A 17,245-nucleotide genomic window follows, 5' to 3' on the forward strand; every position below is an offset into this window, starting at 1 on the left:
CCTGCATTATTCATGGCCTCCGATTAAGCAGAGAAAACACCAGGATGGGACAAAACTGATGTTTTTGTTTTATTGCATTGTGCATTTTATATGTGCTGAATCTGTTACTCAATGGATCTAATAATATAAAGCCATTTCCTCTGTTGGGTTCTGTCTACATTGACTTATTATTTATGCTCTGTGATCCCCTGTTACTTTTTTTCTGAAAAGTGCCATTCGACGTGAGCTGCTCTGTGCTCGGAAAAATATTCCATCCCTCGCTCATTGCTATTGTATAGTGTTCATGTGAAATGGATCTCAATATGTGTACAGAACGTGCATAAAGATACAAAAAAAAAAAATACACTTGATGATATACTTTGTACACACTTGTGTTGTGTGCTGCTTCTTGTACAAAATGCAACACCTTTTATCGACTTGCCAGGCTCGAGGCGTGCACCCCCCACCAGAGAATCTACTCCGCGCAGGATTTGTCCCAAAAATAAACAAAAAACATACAATTAACCCACACAGACTCGGACAAACCCCCACGGTAGCAGTACATCGTGATAAATTTTAAATTTACTCAAAGGTTAGCACTCTTCCTTTAAGGAATTTACAATAGTGTCATTTTACAGACGAGATAAGGTGAACGTGTTTTTACACGGTAGAACATCATTTCATACAAGTTGTAGGTCATGATATGGTTTCCAAATGCCTCTTGCACATGAGTTTCATCATCACGGGCTCGCTCTCTGCTCTCGTTTCCGCACCGAGTACGTCTCTCTTCTCCTCAGGCGCTGCCTCGGTCGGGCATGTTTGGGTGCTGATGTCGAACACTTAACTTCAATTCAAGTGTTTTTAGGGGTTTGTTGTTGTTACTTGTGAATACAAAGAGAGATCACACTTGGGCCTGGTGTGGAGAGCAGTAAATGTGAATTTAACGTGCTAAAAACTCATTAACTAACGAGAGTTGAACCATAATATCTAAATATAGATAAAGCCTTCACGGACAGTTGAGAAAGAGCATATCTTATGTAATAATACTCATTAATACATTACGACTTCCATCTCTGAATCATAGATGTGGTTAAAGTCTTCTGGTCTGTGCTGCAGAATTCTGCCACATTTACATTACACACAGCATGAGAAAATACACGTCTGAATACTGTACTCCACAATCTTATAAGAAGTCGTCCTGTTTTCCCACATGCACAGGGGGAGTGATCTATGTACTCAGGCGCAGTGATATGTTCTATGCTGTTTGACTACCCCCTGCTGAAAAGACAAAGAATTGTAGAAGGTAGAGAAGTTGCCTAAGGAAAGATATGTTCTAAACATCAGTGAGAATCACAGTATAGTTTATATGGCCTCATGGATTTTTAACAGCAGTGTGTTGAGGTCACAGAGGTCAATGTGGGATGCAAAAACAACATTTTCTGCAAATCTATCGGTAATACTGATAAGGCATAGCTCTCAAAAAAGGTGAACATAGGTCAGTATTCACTCAGTTGGTTGATTTTTCACCTTAGCACCCAAGCTCAATATAATCAGCTTGCCAATGTCTTCATATGAACACGCAGAAGTCACCAAATAGTTGTTCATGTTACGCACTGCGCATAGGAGGTGTGTCAGAAACGAAGACCTCAAAGCTGCTTTACCATAGCAACATATCTGCTCACAATGCCTTGGCCGAGAAGAACATCGCCTGATGGGGGCAACATCATGTATTGCTTATTCAACCTGGTTCCATGTGGTGTTTCCCCCCCTCTTTTCCAAGCTGAAGTTGGTGCATCAAGGGGAGCTGTTTTGAAGTCAAGGAGCTGGCTGATTGCAGCAGAAAGCCAGACAACAACCTGGTCTGGTAGCTGGTCATTCATAAGGAACATATAGACAAATCACACTCACATTTGCTCCGTCATAGAGTTTGAACTAAAATACAATACTGTACCTCAAATTCTACACTTAAAAATTAACATGAAGGTAGATAGATCCAAGTAATGTGGAAGCACTTGTCTGCCTTCTAATGAGCTAGCGGGCTAGAGAGTTAGCTGGCCTCACTAGCCTGCTAGCTTACTAGCCCGTGGATCGTTGAAAATTTAACTAACATGGGACACATCACGTTATTCAGCCTGTGGATAACACTACAGAAATCTGAACACATATGTTCGTACAGGAACGTATTTGAGTTTTGAGTGACAGGTGAAAGACGAGTCGGACATGTTTTCAGCTCAGTGTCCCACAGCTGGTAAGAGCTCTCTTTTTCATGATTTTGGAGTCTCATTTAATTTATTCCTTCAAATTTGGCAGGCTTTTTAACGACACTATTTTCTGTGATGTGTCAAATTTATATGCCATTTTATTTTCACTTTAAAGGGACTTTCTGAAAGCACTTTACTACTTGCACTTAGCCACTTTAGACTGTTGATTAAATGTGAATTTATGAAGGATTTTCTTTCATGTTGTTTTGTCTATGTTTTATGTCATTTGCCAAGTAATATAATTTAGCTGGATGAAAATTTTAATCAGCAAATTGTTCATTTTAGTCTTTTTTTATATGTATATTAGTCACAATAAATCAACCAATTATTTAAGTAGATAAATGAACACAAACACTAAAAATGTATGAATACATTCAACTTTAGGGGCCAAAAAAAGGCTAAATGAATGCAACAAATATTACAGGACTTATGTTGTAAAGGGTTAGGGGCCCAAGTGCCCCACGTTGCACAACTTTGTATGTAGCTTGTGAAGCTGTACCTAATAAAATGGCCGAATCACGTGAGCTCATTTTAAACGTGAGGTTTAAGCCCCGCCCAATGACGTCACTCAATGTAACGAATCAGCGTCATGGGAATACATCTCGCTGATTACTCACTTGAGCTTGCGTGCGTGAGCGTGCGCGCGGCCGAGTGAGTGAGCCAACTAGTTGTTGGCTAGCACGTTAGCAGCTACAGTTAGCCCCTCTTTTTTTTGAAACATTGAAACACATTCCGTGTTCACTGTTCTCGCCAAAGACCCGCTTGACGGTCACCATGAACGGGGACTCCCGTTAAGAGGCTTGTCCGTCCCTGTAAAATGATAAAGAATACCAGGGAGTCAGCCTCGCGAAATGGGAAAATAACCTTTAGTCGGTGGTGAAAAGTCTAGCTACATCTTACTTTTTTTTTTTTTTTTTTTTTTTTTTTTTTGAGACATCGCTCGCTCGCTAGCATCAGGAAAGCTCTGAGATTTTTGCGAGCAGTGGATGCGGAAGAAGGATATGAGGCAAGCTGGACGGCTAAAGCTAACTGTGCTGTGCTGGGATTCAAATGTGAGGAGCTTTCCAACTACGAACATAATTGTACCTTTCCTGCCAAGATAAAGTGAGCGCACCTTAACATTTCTAACAGTGAACGTTTAGTTTATGTTTTTTTACGACTACTTATTGTGTTTACCCTGCTAATGAGAGTGACAGCGAGCAGATTGGATTGCAGCTATTAGAGGCCTAGCATTAGCCGGTGTCTAGCTTAAATCATGTCATTTTTAACAACGAATGTCAACGTGTGTGCTGGAGTTTGCGGTGGCTATCGATTATGTGCACACACATTCTGATGTGATAGCAGGTGTTGGTGTTTCGATCGGATCCAGTTTGTCCCGATCAGAACAAACATTAGTTATAAGCTAGGCGAAATTGTTAGCTTGCTAATGCCTCTTAGAAAATGTCATCTAGTTGGGAGAACATTATAATAGGCCCTCGGAACAGATTAAAAAATAAAAATAAAATATATCATCCGTTCTGATTCCTTTTCAGATATGTTAGCTAAAATGCATTGTGAATGATAGTAGGACAGTAGTTTGTAGTAGTGTAAAAGTACACTGCATCCTAATGAAAGGTAAATGTGACACACCAAGTTAAATATCTGCAGTGCATACAGTCAGACCTCAACACAATTCTCATCTTTTTGGTTCAACATAGGATTTGAAATTAAATAAATATATGCTTTAACTCCAGAATTAAGTTTAAGCATTCATTTGAGGGGATGTACTGCACATCCAAGTCAGGTGAAGATGTGGCAATTATGTGTGCCTCCCACATTTTAAGGAAACAGAAATGATTGGACATTGTTTGCTCAGCTATTTTATACCCAGTTGGACATGTATGGCTGCCAGTTAAACTATTCACTTGTATTTATTGATGACGTGACTGCTAACAAAAGCAGTAGTATACATTTGGGTGGCGTGGCTCAGTGGTATAGTGGTCCTCTGCCAATCTAGATATTGTGGGTCCGATCCCATGCCATTGTGACGACGTCAAAGTATCCTTGAGAAAGATACTGAACCCCCAGCTGCTTCTGATGCTCCGTCATCAGTAGGTGAATGGGTAGTTGAATGTAAAGCGCTTTGAGGGTCTTGTAAGGTGGAAAAGCGCTATATGAATGAAGTTCCATTTACATTATGAAGTGTTTTTAGCAATATTGTATGCTCATATTCAGCCAGATGCTTCAGAACTCCTTTTACAGCGCTTCGCAGTGCTGATGGACAATAACAGATCATATTGTAAAAGCAATCCAGGAAGGGGTTTTTTTTTCGGCAAAAAGTGGGATGTTATGCAATGGGCAAGTCAAGCACCAGACCTGAAGCCAATTGAGCAGGCATTTAATTTCATCCATCCATCCATCCATCCATCCATCCATCCATCCATCCATCCATCCATTTTCTTGACCGCTTATTCCTCCCTGAACTGGTTGCCAGACAGTCGCAGGGCACACAGAGACGAACAACCACTCACACTCACAAGCACACCTGGGGACAATTCAGAGCGCCCAATTAACCTGCCATGCATGTCTTTGGGCATTTAATTTCAATTTAGCAAAAATTAAGTGAGAAACACTGCGTTAGAGCAAACAGGAACTGAAAATAGTTACAATAGAGGCCTGCCAGAGCCTCACCAGGGATGAAATCGGGTGTCTGATGTCTGTTTTCCAGACTTGAGGTTGTAATTGGCTGCAAATGATTTGCAGTAAGTGATCGTTTGATTTATGATTATTAATTGTTATCAATTTGTCACCAAAGTCTGATGTTAAAGACTGTTCCTCCATCTTGTTGGTTTCATTTCACATCCATTGTAGTGGTTGTAAGAGCCAAAAACATAAGAATTCTCTATGTCCCTTTCTTTATGAACCGTACTGTTTTATAGTCAAAATCACATTGACACTTTTTTTTTTTTTTTTTTTTTTTAATCTAATGTATTTTTTTTTAATCTAATGTACAGTGTTTGGATGTTTCACTTTAAAATGTATTTTACCCATCATATGCTCCAATCTCTCTTCCAGATGAGTGTTTTTTCTCACACTCGCTGGGTTGCCAATGTGCTACAAAGTCACTCGCGTGAACGCCCTTCAAGGATTCGGCTGGAGTCGCGTGGCATCTTCTGCGCGAGGGGAGAGCACACAGCGGTGCCAGGATGTGCAAAGACTCCTGACCTTAACTGAAGCGCGCGCTCAGCCAGGCCTCAGAAGTTTTGTTCCCCATGAGAACGTCTCGCTCGGTTTGCCATCCCCAATGGAAGTGCCATCATAGACACAAGACACTGTGGCTCCAACTCCACAGTTTTCTCAGCGTCCGTGTTGGAGCGGATCTTTCAGCTTTGGGTTCCCCCTGAAGGCGGAGAGATGGGCTCCCAGGCACTTCAGATATTACGACAGGGCGTGTGGGCCTCGCTCACCGGAGGGTGGTATGTGGACCCACATCAGAGCACCTTCTCCAACTGCTTCCATCTCTACCTGTGGATATTTCTGCTGGCATTCCCCTTTCTGCTGTACATGGTGAGTACATATCAGTTCATATTCTGAAATTACAGAAAATCCTGAAAAGTATTCTTGTTTAGTCTTCTTTTAGTAATTTTAGTAAGCTATACTTTTTGTGTCTTTATTTATTAAATGTATTAAATTATTTTGTTAATAAATGCTTATAAATTTTGTATTTTTAATTATGTGAAGCACAAGCACATTGAGTATGAGTATGACATGTTATTTAAATAACGGGCCTTCTACTCCACAGTCACACTGTGGTCATGATAATACATTATCAACTGGCAATATTTTAAGTAACAGTTTATTTATAAAAGTAAAAGAATTTAACTGTTGTATAATACAACCAAATGTGCTCTATTACTGTACTTTTATGACTCATAGCAGTGTATTGGAATTGAAGTATTAAGGCAAAGTGGTGAAAATGAGCCAGTGAGTCACCCAGAATTAATGTAATGCAGCCCAAGTTTTTAAAATTTTGAATGATGTTCAATACCATTTTCTTTTCATTTTAAAATATACATTGAATACAGAAAAAAACAATGACAGATATTTTTAAAGAAAGACCATATATAATTTTTTTTTCTCTTAAAATTGCATGACGTTAATGGCAATTTTCTATTCTCTTTTTCTCTTTTTCGATGAAGTGAATTTAAATAAATAAATAGATAAATAAATAAAAGGAAATTAATTATAATCTAGTGGACAGAAAAAGTCTTATGTAGATGATCTATGCTCACTGAGTTAATATCTGGGAGATTATGCTGAGGTCATGCAGCTTTGCAGGTCTTTTTTTTTTTTTTCCCTCCTGAAAAAAATAGGTTGGAGTCTAAATTGGGCCGTTTGCAGCGCTTATGCAAAAATTGTTTTATTGTTACATGTTCTTTTTCTCCTCCTCGCAGGCTTTTCCCGCCAGCTTGGTGATAGCAAGCTTGTACTCCGCCGTGGTGGCCATCTTTTTCACCACCATCAAAGTGGTGAACTACCGTCTCCACGCCATGTTTGACCTCGGGGAGATTATCGAGAAGAAACAGGCCTCGCTCACGGCTGAAGGTCCGAGAACAGAAGAAGGGGACGATGGTTCGGGTGGCAATGATGGGAGTCAGCCCAGGTGAGTAGATTGTTTTGGACGAAGGGAAATGGCATTGATGTGAGTGAAATCTCCCAGCGATATGGTGTAAATCCTTTCAATTTGCTTCAGGGATATTCATGCCGGTGTGGAGATGACCGTGTTTCGAAAGGTCAACTCGACGCCTCCAGTGCGATGCAGCTCTCAGCACTCGCTGTTTGGACTCAACCAGGTGTCGGTGAGGAATATCAACTTGTTTGCTTTGCAACAAAAGATTTTTATCTGTTGTTCATGTTGACATGTTTTATTTTGTTTTGTTTTTTTAATTCAGGAGTTCTTGCCCCAACTTGAGGATTCAGGGGGAACAAAGGGTTAGTAAATGTGTTTCCCATACCATAAGTCTATGATAATGTCTAATTCTGGGCATTTCAACCATCTCTGTCTCTGTTTACCCTCAGATATCAAGGAGTTAATGCGAGAACAGGGAAGCAATAATGTGATCGTTACCTCTGCTCATCGGGAAATGTTGCGGCAGAGTTCTCAGGACACCATCAGTAAGTCTGCTTGTGTTCTTTAAAGAGGAAGTCAACCCCCCCCCCCTCCCCCCCAAAAAAGTAAATAAATAAATATTGACGATAATATGTTCTATGCAGCCCCACTCGTCTAAATACAGTATTTTTTTTAATATTGCGTGAGTGGAATATGAGTTAAGCAGCAAAATCCAGCTGTTTTATTCAATATCAGAAGGCGGCCATTTTGCCACTCGCTGTAGAGTGAAAATTATGTCATAGTTGCTCAGGGCTCTGGTAACAACCAGTTACAGCTCAGCTTCAGAAAACAGGTGAGCTGTGATTGGTCATTGCCTGAGCCCTGAGCAACTGTGATGTAATCTTTACTCGACAGCAAGTAGCAAAATGGCTGCACCCTGAGATGGATATAAACGGCTGGATTTTGCTGCAATAACTCATATTCCACAAATGTAATATTAATCAGAATGTCATGTTTCGACTAGTGAAGTCACATATAACAAATTATTGTCAAGAAATGTTTACGGTTGACTTTAAATTTGCATCATACAAATCTGTGTTTTGTTTATGCTGCTCGCGCTCAGGAGCACTGGAGGACCGAGAGAGAGTTCCAATGTCATTTGTATTGAATTAATAAAGTTGAGTCGAGCTGCATTATAATCTGATTCCCCTGTGCAGGGGCTCCGAGCGTGGTCCAGTCCTGCATTGCTGCTGCCCTGGGAGGGAATTTCCCAGGTCTCATTGGACTCCCGTCTGGATTTGGAGAACCGGGAGAATATATGTCCGTACCTCCTTCACCTTCCAGTCAAGAAGATGGAGGAGAGAAGGAGCCATTGCAGCAGGTTGAGGTGTCGCGAAAGATGCCAGAGGACAATGGGTTGGCTTATTCCCCCCTCGGGCCATCTGCTGAGTCTGGCAGTCTTGGAGATACCCCGCTTAGTCCGCTTATAAAGAGTAGCTTGAGTGAAGAGCTGAGTGAAAATCTTTTAGGTTTGGGCCTTGACCCGGTGGTGTTTGTGCCTGGAACCGAGTACCCGGGCTGCCGTAGCGGGGTGGCGTTAGCCGCCGGATCCACCGACAGCTGTTTCAGCGGCGGTGGTGCCGCCACCGACCGCGAGACGCTAAGCACCGTTAGTAGCTACCGCAGCGAAAAGACAGACTCCACTCAACTTGAAAGTCCGTCATTCAGCCAGCCCAAGCTCGCGGACGGACCGGCTGCGACTGTGGCGCCAACGGCGGGCGCAAACGTCCCAGCGGATGTCGCCGTTCCGGCAGGGCAGGACGGCAGCGACACGGATAACCTGTCGGACAGCGTGTTGCTGCGTTCCCCCTCCAAAGAGATCTCGCCCAGCCAGGCGCTCGACAGGACGCTCGTCGAAGGTGACGATTTGCCGCCTGTACCGTGTGATATGATTGCGCAACCCCCCGCCTCTTTCCACAACTCTTCCCCCTCGAGTAGCGGCCACTCGGACGTTTGCGACTTAGACCGAGCCACCGCGGTTCCACCGCTACCTCCGCCTCGGCAGGCCGCTTCAGCGCCCTCAGGGCTGGCCCTGGGTTCAGTGTGCTCCGAGCCCTCTTTGCCCATCTCCTCAACCCCGTTCCTGCTGTCCGATCAGTCTGCCCAGCAGGTCGTGCGGCCCAAAGACTTGAAGCTGCTGCGGGCCAGCGGCAGTAGCGTGGGCCACAAGCCGGGCCGACGGAAAGCCCCGCGCAGGCGGGCCGGGCCCGGAAGCAGCAGCTTCGACTGCGGCTCTTACAGGCGTCGTCACAATCACAGGCAACACCGAGATTACATCCCGGTGCGCAGCCAGCTCGGCGTCAAGGCCTACAGCGAAAGTCTCTTTGAGGATTCCAGCGACGAGGACGATGGCAGCGACATGAGCGCCGCATCCAGTCTGGGCTCGCAGCGCCGCTATAGCTCTGACGAAGACGACTCCAGTTCCTCTACCTCCTGCTACTCGCCAGAACTGGCCAACACCGGCGCCGCGTTACAGCTCCCGCCGACTGCTCAGCCTCCCGCTCCACGGGAAGGGGATTTGGCCGAACCCGCCGGCGCCTCGCACCCCCGCGCCGCCCAGCGCTCGTCGAGCACGGCCAGCGCTAAGACGCACGCCAGGGTGCTCAGTATGGACGGGGCGGGTTCAAATCAGAGTGGCACCACGGCTCCGCCTCCTGCTCTGCATGCCATGCCCGCCACTTCCACCCCCGCACCTCGCACCCTCACTGTCTCCAAGTCGGACTTGGAAGCTCGCGCCATCCACATCGACTGCTTCCCCGTATCACATCCTCATCGGCTGGATTCCCTTGGAGGCTCTTGGACTGGCAACCAGATGGGCTGGCGAGCGGGGGAGTTGACCGAAGAGGGGGCGGTAGGTGGAGGTGAGCTGATGTTGGTGTTGCTTTTTGTTTTTAGGATAGTAGCGGAAGCACAATTTTTTGTTTTGTCATACGTATTACCAGTCAGAAAATTACTAGGGCTGGGTATCGATTCTAATTTCTTTTTTCCAGTTCGATTTGATTTACTTCAAGCCGATATTGATTAATTCTGGATTTTCATAATTCTACTTCAATAATTCCATCCATCCATCCATTTTCTTATGCTCATATACTACACTTGTATGATAACAAAATGGAGGTCATGTAATGGTCACAGTGCAAGTTTGTAGAGCTGGGTTAAAAAAAATGAGCAATTGATATCAATTTCCTTTTCTATATCGATTCATAAACCCATGACTCTATTATTGTAATATCTCTTTTCCCCATAAATTATACAAAAATAGAAAATTAAAGGCCGATATATTTTTTTTTGCATCAGTGTTTTATTGAAATTTACTATTCATATGATCTTAACAGTATTTTCTTACATTTATGAAAGACCTGGCTTATTGCACTTTAAGACAATTGATAATCTTTTTAATTTATATTTACAATTATTGAAGTAAATTTGAAGTGGCGGCACAGTTGCTGACTGGTTAGCACGTCCGCCTCCCAATACTGAGGACGCAAGATCGAGTCCAGGCACTGGCCTTCCTGGGTGGAGTTTGCATGTTCTCCCCGTGCTTGCATGGGTCTTCTCCGGGTACTCCGTTCTCCTCCCACATTCCAAAGACATGCATGGCAGGTTAATTGGGCACTCTGAATTGTCCCTTGGTGTGCTTGTGAGTGTGGATGGTTGTTTGTCTCTGTGTGCCCTGCGATTGGCTGGCAACCAGTTCAGGTTGTACCCCGCCTACTGCCCGAAGCCGGCTGGGATAAGCTCCAGCACCCCCAACGACCCTTGTGAGGAATAAGTGATAAATAAGTAGTTGCAATTCAATAAAAAAAAAAAAAAAAAAGATTTCATTCTTTTAAAAAAATGAAAGGGGACAGAAATAGGTTAAGCTTGTGATATCTGCCCAACACAAAATAAATGGCAGCAAATAGTCAAGACGCTTTCAAAGTAACAATCAAACATGTAATTTTTTTTAAAATACAAATAGTAGTAGTATAGTAGTTTTGGTACGGAAACACGCTAGTGTACCACAGTGTTCTGTTTTGTTTTTGTTTTTGTTTATTTTTTGTAATAAAGTTAACCTCTCTGCAGTTCCTGAGGATGGTGGCAAGCACGACTCGGTCAGCAGTGTAAAGAGGACCCAAGCCATCCGCAGGAGACACAATGCAGGAACCAACCCGACTCCCCCACCCTCCACCATGGGATCCCCTCCCAGGTCAGTCCTACTAGACAAACCCGATGCAGGATGCTGATTTACTTGCATTTATTTGCCTTCTTGAAGTCTGTTCAGATCAAACCTGATTTTAATCTGATCTTGTCTTCAAACCGTTAGCCTCCAGGACCTCCAAAGGGTTCGGACCGCCTCCCACTCTCGAACCCGCACCATCCCGTCCGCTTTACATTTTGCCTCGTCACTTCTGCTGCCCCGCAGCGGCATCCATGAGGCCTCCACCTTCGACGACACATCAGAGGGGGCCGTGCACTACTTTTTTGATGAGAGCGGTGAGTTTGTGGCTTTCAAGGCAACGAGCGGGACGTTTCCGGAAAGAACCGCTTTGCTCTTTTCGAGATTAATGAGAAGATCAATGCCACTTTCATGTCAGTCAGTTAAATGGGAAGAGAGTGGCCATTTGACAATCAAAGCAGGGCCACCGCTGGAAATTGATTTTTTTTTTTGCTCTTATTATTCTGTCTGCGTATCAGGAGTGAAGAGGTCCTACACATTTGGGCCTGCTGGAGGAGGTTATGAGGACCCAGTTCAGTGAGTTACAACGCTTATAATTCACTTTGAAATAGTGTTGCAAACAAACTACAAATATCATTTCATATCTTGTGCCATGCAGAGAAAGGGAGAGGCAGTCTCAATCCTCAAGCTTCACCTCCACGGAAGTCCAGGAAGGAGCACCAGTCCTGTCCATGCTGCAGCCGCGACCAGTCGTCCTACAGGGCATGCAGGTTCGGAGGGTTCCTTTGGAAATGCCCGAGGTGAGTATTTTTTTTTTCGTGTTGTTTCGGCATCGTCTCAAACTCATCGTTTGCTTTTGAACCCGTCTCCAGTTCGACCTGGATCACGAATCTCTGCAGGAGTCCCAAGAGAACACGCTGATGATCGAGGAGAAGGCGAAACCCAAACAATACTACCGCTTTTGGGTCCTGCCTGGGAAGTGGCTCAGGGTCCGCTATGATCGATTAGCGCTTCTGGCCTTGTTGGACAGGTAAGGCACAGGTGTGATTATGATATTTGCAGTCATGTCATACGTCATGATGTCATCAGGAACCGACGTGTGGGAGAAAACGTGTTTGCTGTGGTGCTGGCCAGCCTGGTGGCCTTTCTGGGGTTCCAGTTGTTGCTCCAGGGCTTTTTCAGGGACATCTGGGTCTTCCAGTTCTGCCTTGTCATTGCGAGTTGCCAATACTCCTTACTGAAGGTAGACACATCTCTGAAATTAATCCATTTTAGGCAGCCATTTTATTCAAACCAAATCTATAATATAACATTTTATTTTCTAGAGTGTGCAACCAGACGCAGCCTCTCCCATGCATGTGAGTTACCGGTTTTGCCCTCCTGCTTTCAGAGCTTCCTGTTTGACCTGCTTGTGATGTTATTTGTCCCTTTCTGTCGTGAACAGGGTCATAACTGGATCATCGTGTACAGTCGGCCTGTTTACTTTTGCTTGTGCTGCGTGATGATCTGGATCTTCGATTTGTCCGGCCGTTCTGGCAGCCTGCAACCTTTCTCCCTCTATGGCGTCACCTTCTTTTCCGCACACTTCCTGCTTTGCGTCAGAGATATGCTCCTGGGTAAATATTCACTCTTCATTTAAACGGTACTAATTGACTGTTAAACCTTTTGGTTAAAAAGCACCCGTGAGTGTTAGATTGCATTACCTATTCTGTTTTGCACTCCCACAGTGTTTGCCTTGTGTTTCCCGGTCATCTTCCTGTTTGGCTTGCTACCTCAGGTCAATACTTTTGTCATGTGTCTGTTGGAGCAGATTGACATGCACGTTTTTGGTGGAACAGGTAAGACCATTCACTATGTCTATTATGGTACCTTATCAGTAAAAGAGATTAGTCGCTTGAACTGCTTGCGCGCCGCATTGATCCACTCCTCTTTTCACCTCAGCCACCACCAGTCCCCTCTCGTCTCTGTTCAGCCTCATCCGCAGCGTGCTGGTGGCTGCTCTGCTGTATGGATTTTGCCTCGGCGCCATAAACGTGAGCACAACATGAGTACTTGCTCAATAGCGTGTGTAAAAGTTGAAACCGAGGTCAATTCTGTTTTCTTCTCGCTCAGGCACCATGGGGGGACGCCCATGTGCCAGTGCTGTTTTCTGTATTTTGCGGCCTGCTGCTGTCCTTGTCCTATCACCTCAGTCGCCAAAGTAGCGATCCCACCATCCTCTGGTCAGTATATTGATTCATGGAGTCGGTATCGATTTGAAAAAAAACAAAAAACGACTGTGCAACTGAGCATCAACATATTACATGTAGATCCCATGTTAAATTCAACACACTCACAAAAATGGTTGCATCCATCTCTCAGTTGTCCATTCTGAAATTTGAAGCTGCCTCATTCTTTTTCTCCTCGGCTCCGTTTACATCAGGTCATTGGTCCGATCCAAATTATTCCCCGAGCTGGAGAATCGCACGCCAGAAGAACCTCCTGTGGAAATCAAGGATCCTCTTCCAGAGAAGCTTTGCAACTCTGTGGTACAAATCAAGGCTTCCTAATAGAGCTGTCAAAATTAATTGAGGAATCAAATTAATCGACAACTATTTTAATAATCAAGTGATAGCTTGGAGCCATTTTAGTGTTTAAAATTGTCCAAATCCTCTGATTTCAGCAGACTTTCATGAAAGAAGACTGATTAATGATTATCCTTTGTGTTTAACCAAAATAAGACATTTGAAGACATCTGTTTTTCCTTAAAAAATAAAAAGTGAACCGGGAATATAGTACATCAATCCCCTTTTTTAAAATCACTATTTGAATATGAAGAACAAAATAACCAACAATCACTGGTTAATAAACAGTAATCTTTTGTAATAGTTTAATGCAAATTTAAAATGAATCAGATTAGTAGATTAATTGATTCTAAAGATATTTGCTAGTGACAGCACTGCTTCCTAACCTTTACACATCTGATTTCAGAATGTCCTTCATTGTAAAGCGTTTTTCTTCTCAACCGTAGAAAGAAATTCTCCATTCAGACCTTGTCATGTGTCCCCTCATGGCTGTCATCACTTTCGCCATCAGTGCCAGCACAGTTTTCATTGCACTCCAGGTTAGTACGACTTGAGGACATTATAACGCAGCCACTTTTCGTCACACCATTGAATGGCAACTGCTCACCTATTCCTCTCTGTGCTCTTGCTCCACAGCCTGCGCTCAGCTTTGTCTTGTACATCCTGGCGGGAGTTGTCGGCTTCATTACGCATTATCTCTTGCCTCAGCTGCGCAAACAGCTTCCGTGGTTCTGCCTGGCTCACCCTGTGCTCCGATCCAAAGAGTACAGTCAGTTCGAAGTCCGAGGTGAGCGTCTCGTTGCACTTTATCCGCTCCAGCTCAAGTCACTGTAAAATATAAGGGCCATTATCAGCTTTTCCCTCTGGAGGCATAACTGAGGATTAAATGAAAACCAGCAAGGTCTCAAGTTGAAGTGCGGCTGAGAAATGCATTTAACCTCCATCATCTCCCAGGGATTTTCACAGTGCGCCAGCACTAAATTCAGTTATTTTTCTTCTGGCTGTTGAACTTGCTTCACATTTTGAGAAGTTACAGTAGCGCTCGCTTGGTTGGATCTCAGTTGTTTTTCGTCAGTGTGAGCAGCTTGAAGTCTCACTTCATTTTGCAGGCATACTTATGTATTCACACACAATATCCAAGAAAAACAAACTTTCTGGTGTTCTGGCCTTGCATTTATGTGGCAAGATGTTTTTGTTTATCACCAGATGCTGCTCAGCTGATGTGGTTCGAGAAGCTGTACGCGTGGCTACAGTGCGTGGAGAAGTACTTCATCTACCCGGCGGTCGTGCTCAACTCCCTCACGACAGAAGCTCGCGCTGTTGGACAGAACCATAAAGAGCTGGACATCTAGTAAGTCACGATGATGGATGGATGGATAAATAAATCAAGGTTTTTGTGAAGTAAATTCTAGGAAGTCTCTACTTTTTAAATATAAAAACAAATAGAGCATTTATTGTCAGTGAAATCCAGACTTTTTTTTTTTGTTTTTTGTTTTTAAATAAGACATTTATCGTTGCTGTTATGTGAAAAACACGTACATTTTTTTCTTTTTTTTTTCTTTTTTTTTATGTTTTTGGATTGAAACTAAATACAGACTTCCCAAAAATGAAAAAAAGGGACGTGTTTTTCCACATAGCGACGTTATGTTAAGTCAAAAAAGGCTGTCTCTATTTTTAAATAACAATTTTATCATTAAAGACTATTGTTAAAAATGTACAATCAGTTGTCATTAGCAGAATTGTCAGCATCTGCTGAAAATAACTTATAATTTAAGTTACTTTTAAAATAATCAGTATAGTAACCAAGTTACTTTTTCTGGTGATTATACTGGGGTACAAAATTTGCGAGGATTATTGTTTTGCATGTGTCGTCGTCATGTCCTCTTGGCCTGTCTTCTAGTAGCCGAGCGCTCTTCATCTCAGTTGCCGGCATGAAGCTGCTGCGTTCGTCCTTCTGTGCCCCGTCGCAGCAGTACGTCACGCTGTGCTTCACCACGCTCTTCTTCCACTTCGACTACCCGCACTTCTCGGAGACCTTCCTGATTGACTACTACTTCATGTCCATTCTTTTCAGCAAGGTCAGTCCGTACATCATCAATTATTTCATATCTTTTAAAGCTTGAAATATCATTAAATAACAGCGTGTCTCGTTTTGATTTCTCAGATGTGGGACCTGTTGTATAAGTTGCGCTTCGTGTTGACTTACATCGCTCCCTGGCAGATCACGTGGGGCTCGGCTTTCCACGCCTTCGCTCAGCCCTTTGCGGTGCCGCGTATCCTTAAATCCATGCAAGGACGCATCAGTGATTGGTCCATTTCCTCACAAGATGACCTTAACGCCATCCCCCTGCAGACTCTGCTGTGCTCTTTGTGCAGGCAATCTTTTCAGCCATCTTTTCTACTCCTCTCAATCCGGTCCTGGGCAGCGCTGTCTTTGTCACCTCATACACCAGACCCGTTAAATTCTGGGAGCGGGACTACAAGTATGTGGTTTAAAAATCTGCAGATTGATTTCACTCAAATGTGGCACAGGAGCCACATACAGCTCGCTCTTGTTCTTTAATCCGGTCCACCTTTACAGTATCAAGAGTCCTGTAATATTTGTATTCATTTAGTCTTTTGTCACTATATCACACAGGACTGGCCTAGTTGAAAAATGTTTGCCCACACAGTTGACAAAATCACTGCTAATGCAATTTTGTTTTATTAGCACCAAGCGAGTTGACCACTCCAACACCAGATTAGCCACTCAACTGGACCGTAATCCAGGTAAGCACCATTCAACTCCTTTTTTTTTTTTACACCCTCAAAATACGAACCTGTCGTCCCCGACAGCAATTTATGCATGTTATTCAAATCACCGTAACTCCTGAACCGTTAGTGCTAGCAGCATAATTCCAATGGCTTGTAAAGGCAGAGAAGCGGAGCTTTACGTCGATACCTCATGCATTAGTTGGCAGAATGTCACGTGTGGAGGACGAGGAAGTCGTGCGACAGAGAGGAGTGGCTTCAAATCACTGTAACTCCGTTTGTGCTAGCAACATAATTCCAACGGATTCTGAGAGCGAAGAAACGGAGCTTTGCATCGATACCACATACGGTATGGTTGCTATTTCTATACGTCACGGCAGATTTTCATGTGTGTAGTAGGGGGAAGCAGTGTGTCATAGAGGAGAGTGGTGCAGGAGACAGGACAGGAAATGACGCGTGTTTTTCCAAGTCTCCGTAACTCCGGAACCATTTACGCTCGCAAAAAAATCTGAAAGCAGAGTAGCGGAGCTTTACGTTGTGAGAACAAAAAAAAACAATTAAAAAAGCTACGAAAATAGGATTAAAAGAGTGTTGAAACATGGTTGATGTGATGTTGTCCTGCCAGGTGCCGATGACAACAACCTGAACTCCATTTTCTACGAACACCTGACGCGTTCGCTGCAGCACAGCCTGTGTGGAGATCTGCTGCTCGGCCGCTGGGGCAACTACAACACCGGCGACTGCTTCATTCTCGCCTCCGACTACCTCAACGCATTGGTGCACATTATCGAGATCGGCAACGGCCTGGTCACCTTCCAGCTGAGGGGCCTGGAGTTCAGAGGTCAGTCTGATAAGTATGAATCCCAGGAGAAATGTAGATATT

The 17,245-nt window shown here is 43.8% G+C and overlaps 1 protein-coding gene across 18 annotated transcripts in view; it reads left to right on the forward strand.

Moving 5' to 3' along the window:
- Window positions 1-2,880: 2,880 nt before the first annotated feature.
- LOC144006865 (pecanex-like protein 3) overlaps window positions 2,881-17,245 on the forward strand; it is a 93,937-nt gene continuing 79,572 nt past the window's right edge. For 16 of the 18 annotated variants that reach the window (XM_077505971.1, XM_077505975.1, XM_077505981.1 and 13 more), the window contains exons 1-27: window positions 2,881-3,344; window positions 5,295-5,786; window positions 6,674-6,882; window positions 6,973-7,078; window positions 7,172-7,211; window positions 7,299-7,394; window positions 8,046-9,749; window positions 10,954-11,077; window positions 11,195-11,364; window positions 11,566-11,623; window positions 11,706-11,847; window positions 11,920-12,077; window positions 12,137-12,290; window positions 12,373-12,405; window positions 12,492-12,663; window positions 12,775-12,885; window positions 12,989-13,080; window positions 13,160-13,269; window positions 13,470-13,575; window positions 14,058-14,150; window positions 14,248-14,398; window positions 14,818-14,962; window positions 15,512-15,689; window positions 15,776-15,884; window positions 15,965-16,094; window positions 16,322-16,380; window positions 16,988-17,203. In XM_077505971.1, coding sequence (XP_077362097.1) covers window positions 5,634-5,786; window positions 6,674-6,882; window positions 6,973-7,078; window positions 7,172-7,211; window positions 7,299-7,394; window positions 8,046-9,749; window positions 10,954-11,077; window positions 11,195-11,364; window positions 11,566-11,623; window positions 11,706-11,847; window positions 11,920-12,077; window positions 12,137-12,290; window positions 12,373-12,405; window positions 12,492-12,663; window positions 12,775-12,885; window positions 12,989-13,080; window positions 13,160-13,269; window positions 13,470-13,575; window positions 14,058-14,150; window positions 14,248-14,398; window positions 14,818-14,962; window positions 15,512-15,689; window positions 15,776-15,884; window positions 15,965-16,094; window positions 16,322-16,380; window positions 16,988-17,203 — 4,819 coding nt within the window. In that variant the 5' untranslated portion in view covers window positions 2,881-3,344; window positions 5,295-5,633. The remainder of the gene's footprint in view (window positions 3,345-5,294; window positions 5,787-6,673; window positions 6,883-6,972; window positions 7,079-7,171; window positions 7,212-7,298; window positions 7,395-8,045; window positions 9,750-10,953; window positions 11,078-11,194; window positions 11,365-11,565; window positions 11,624-11,705; window positions 11,848-11,919; window positions 12,078-12,136; window positions 12,291-12,372; window positions 12,406-12,491; window positions 12,664-12,774; window positions 12,886-12,988; window positions 13,081-13,159; window positions 13,270-13,469; window positions 13,576-14,057; window positions 14,151-14,247; window positions 14,399-14,817; window positions 14,963-15,511; window positions 15,690-15,775; window positions 15,885-15,964; window positions 16,095-16,321; window positions 16,381-16,987; window positions 17,204-17,245) is intronic. The other 2 variants (XM_077505986.1, XM_077505970.1) reach the window with 2 other exon arrangements.

This window comes from Festucalex cinctus, chromosome 18 (assembly GCF_051991245.1).
Source record: "Festucalex cinctus isolate MCC-2025b chromosome 18, RoL_Fcin_1.0, whole genome shotgun sequence".
NCBI lineage: Eukaryota > Metazoa > Chordata > Actinopteri > Syngnathiformes > Syngnathidae > Festucalex > Festucalex cinctus.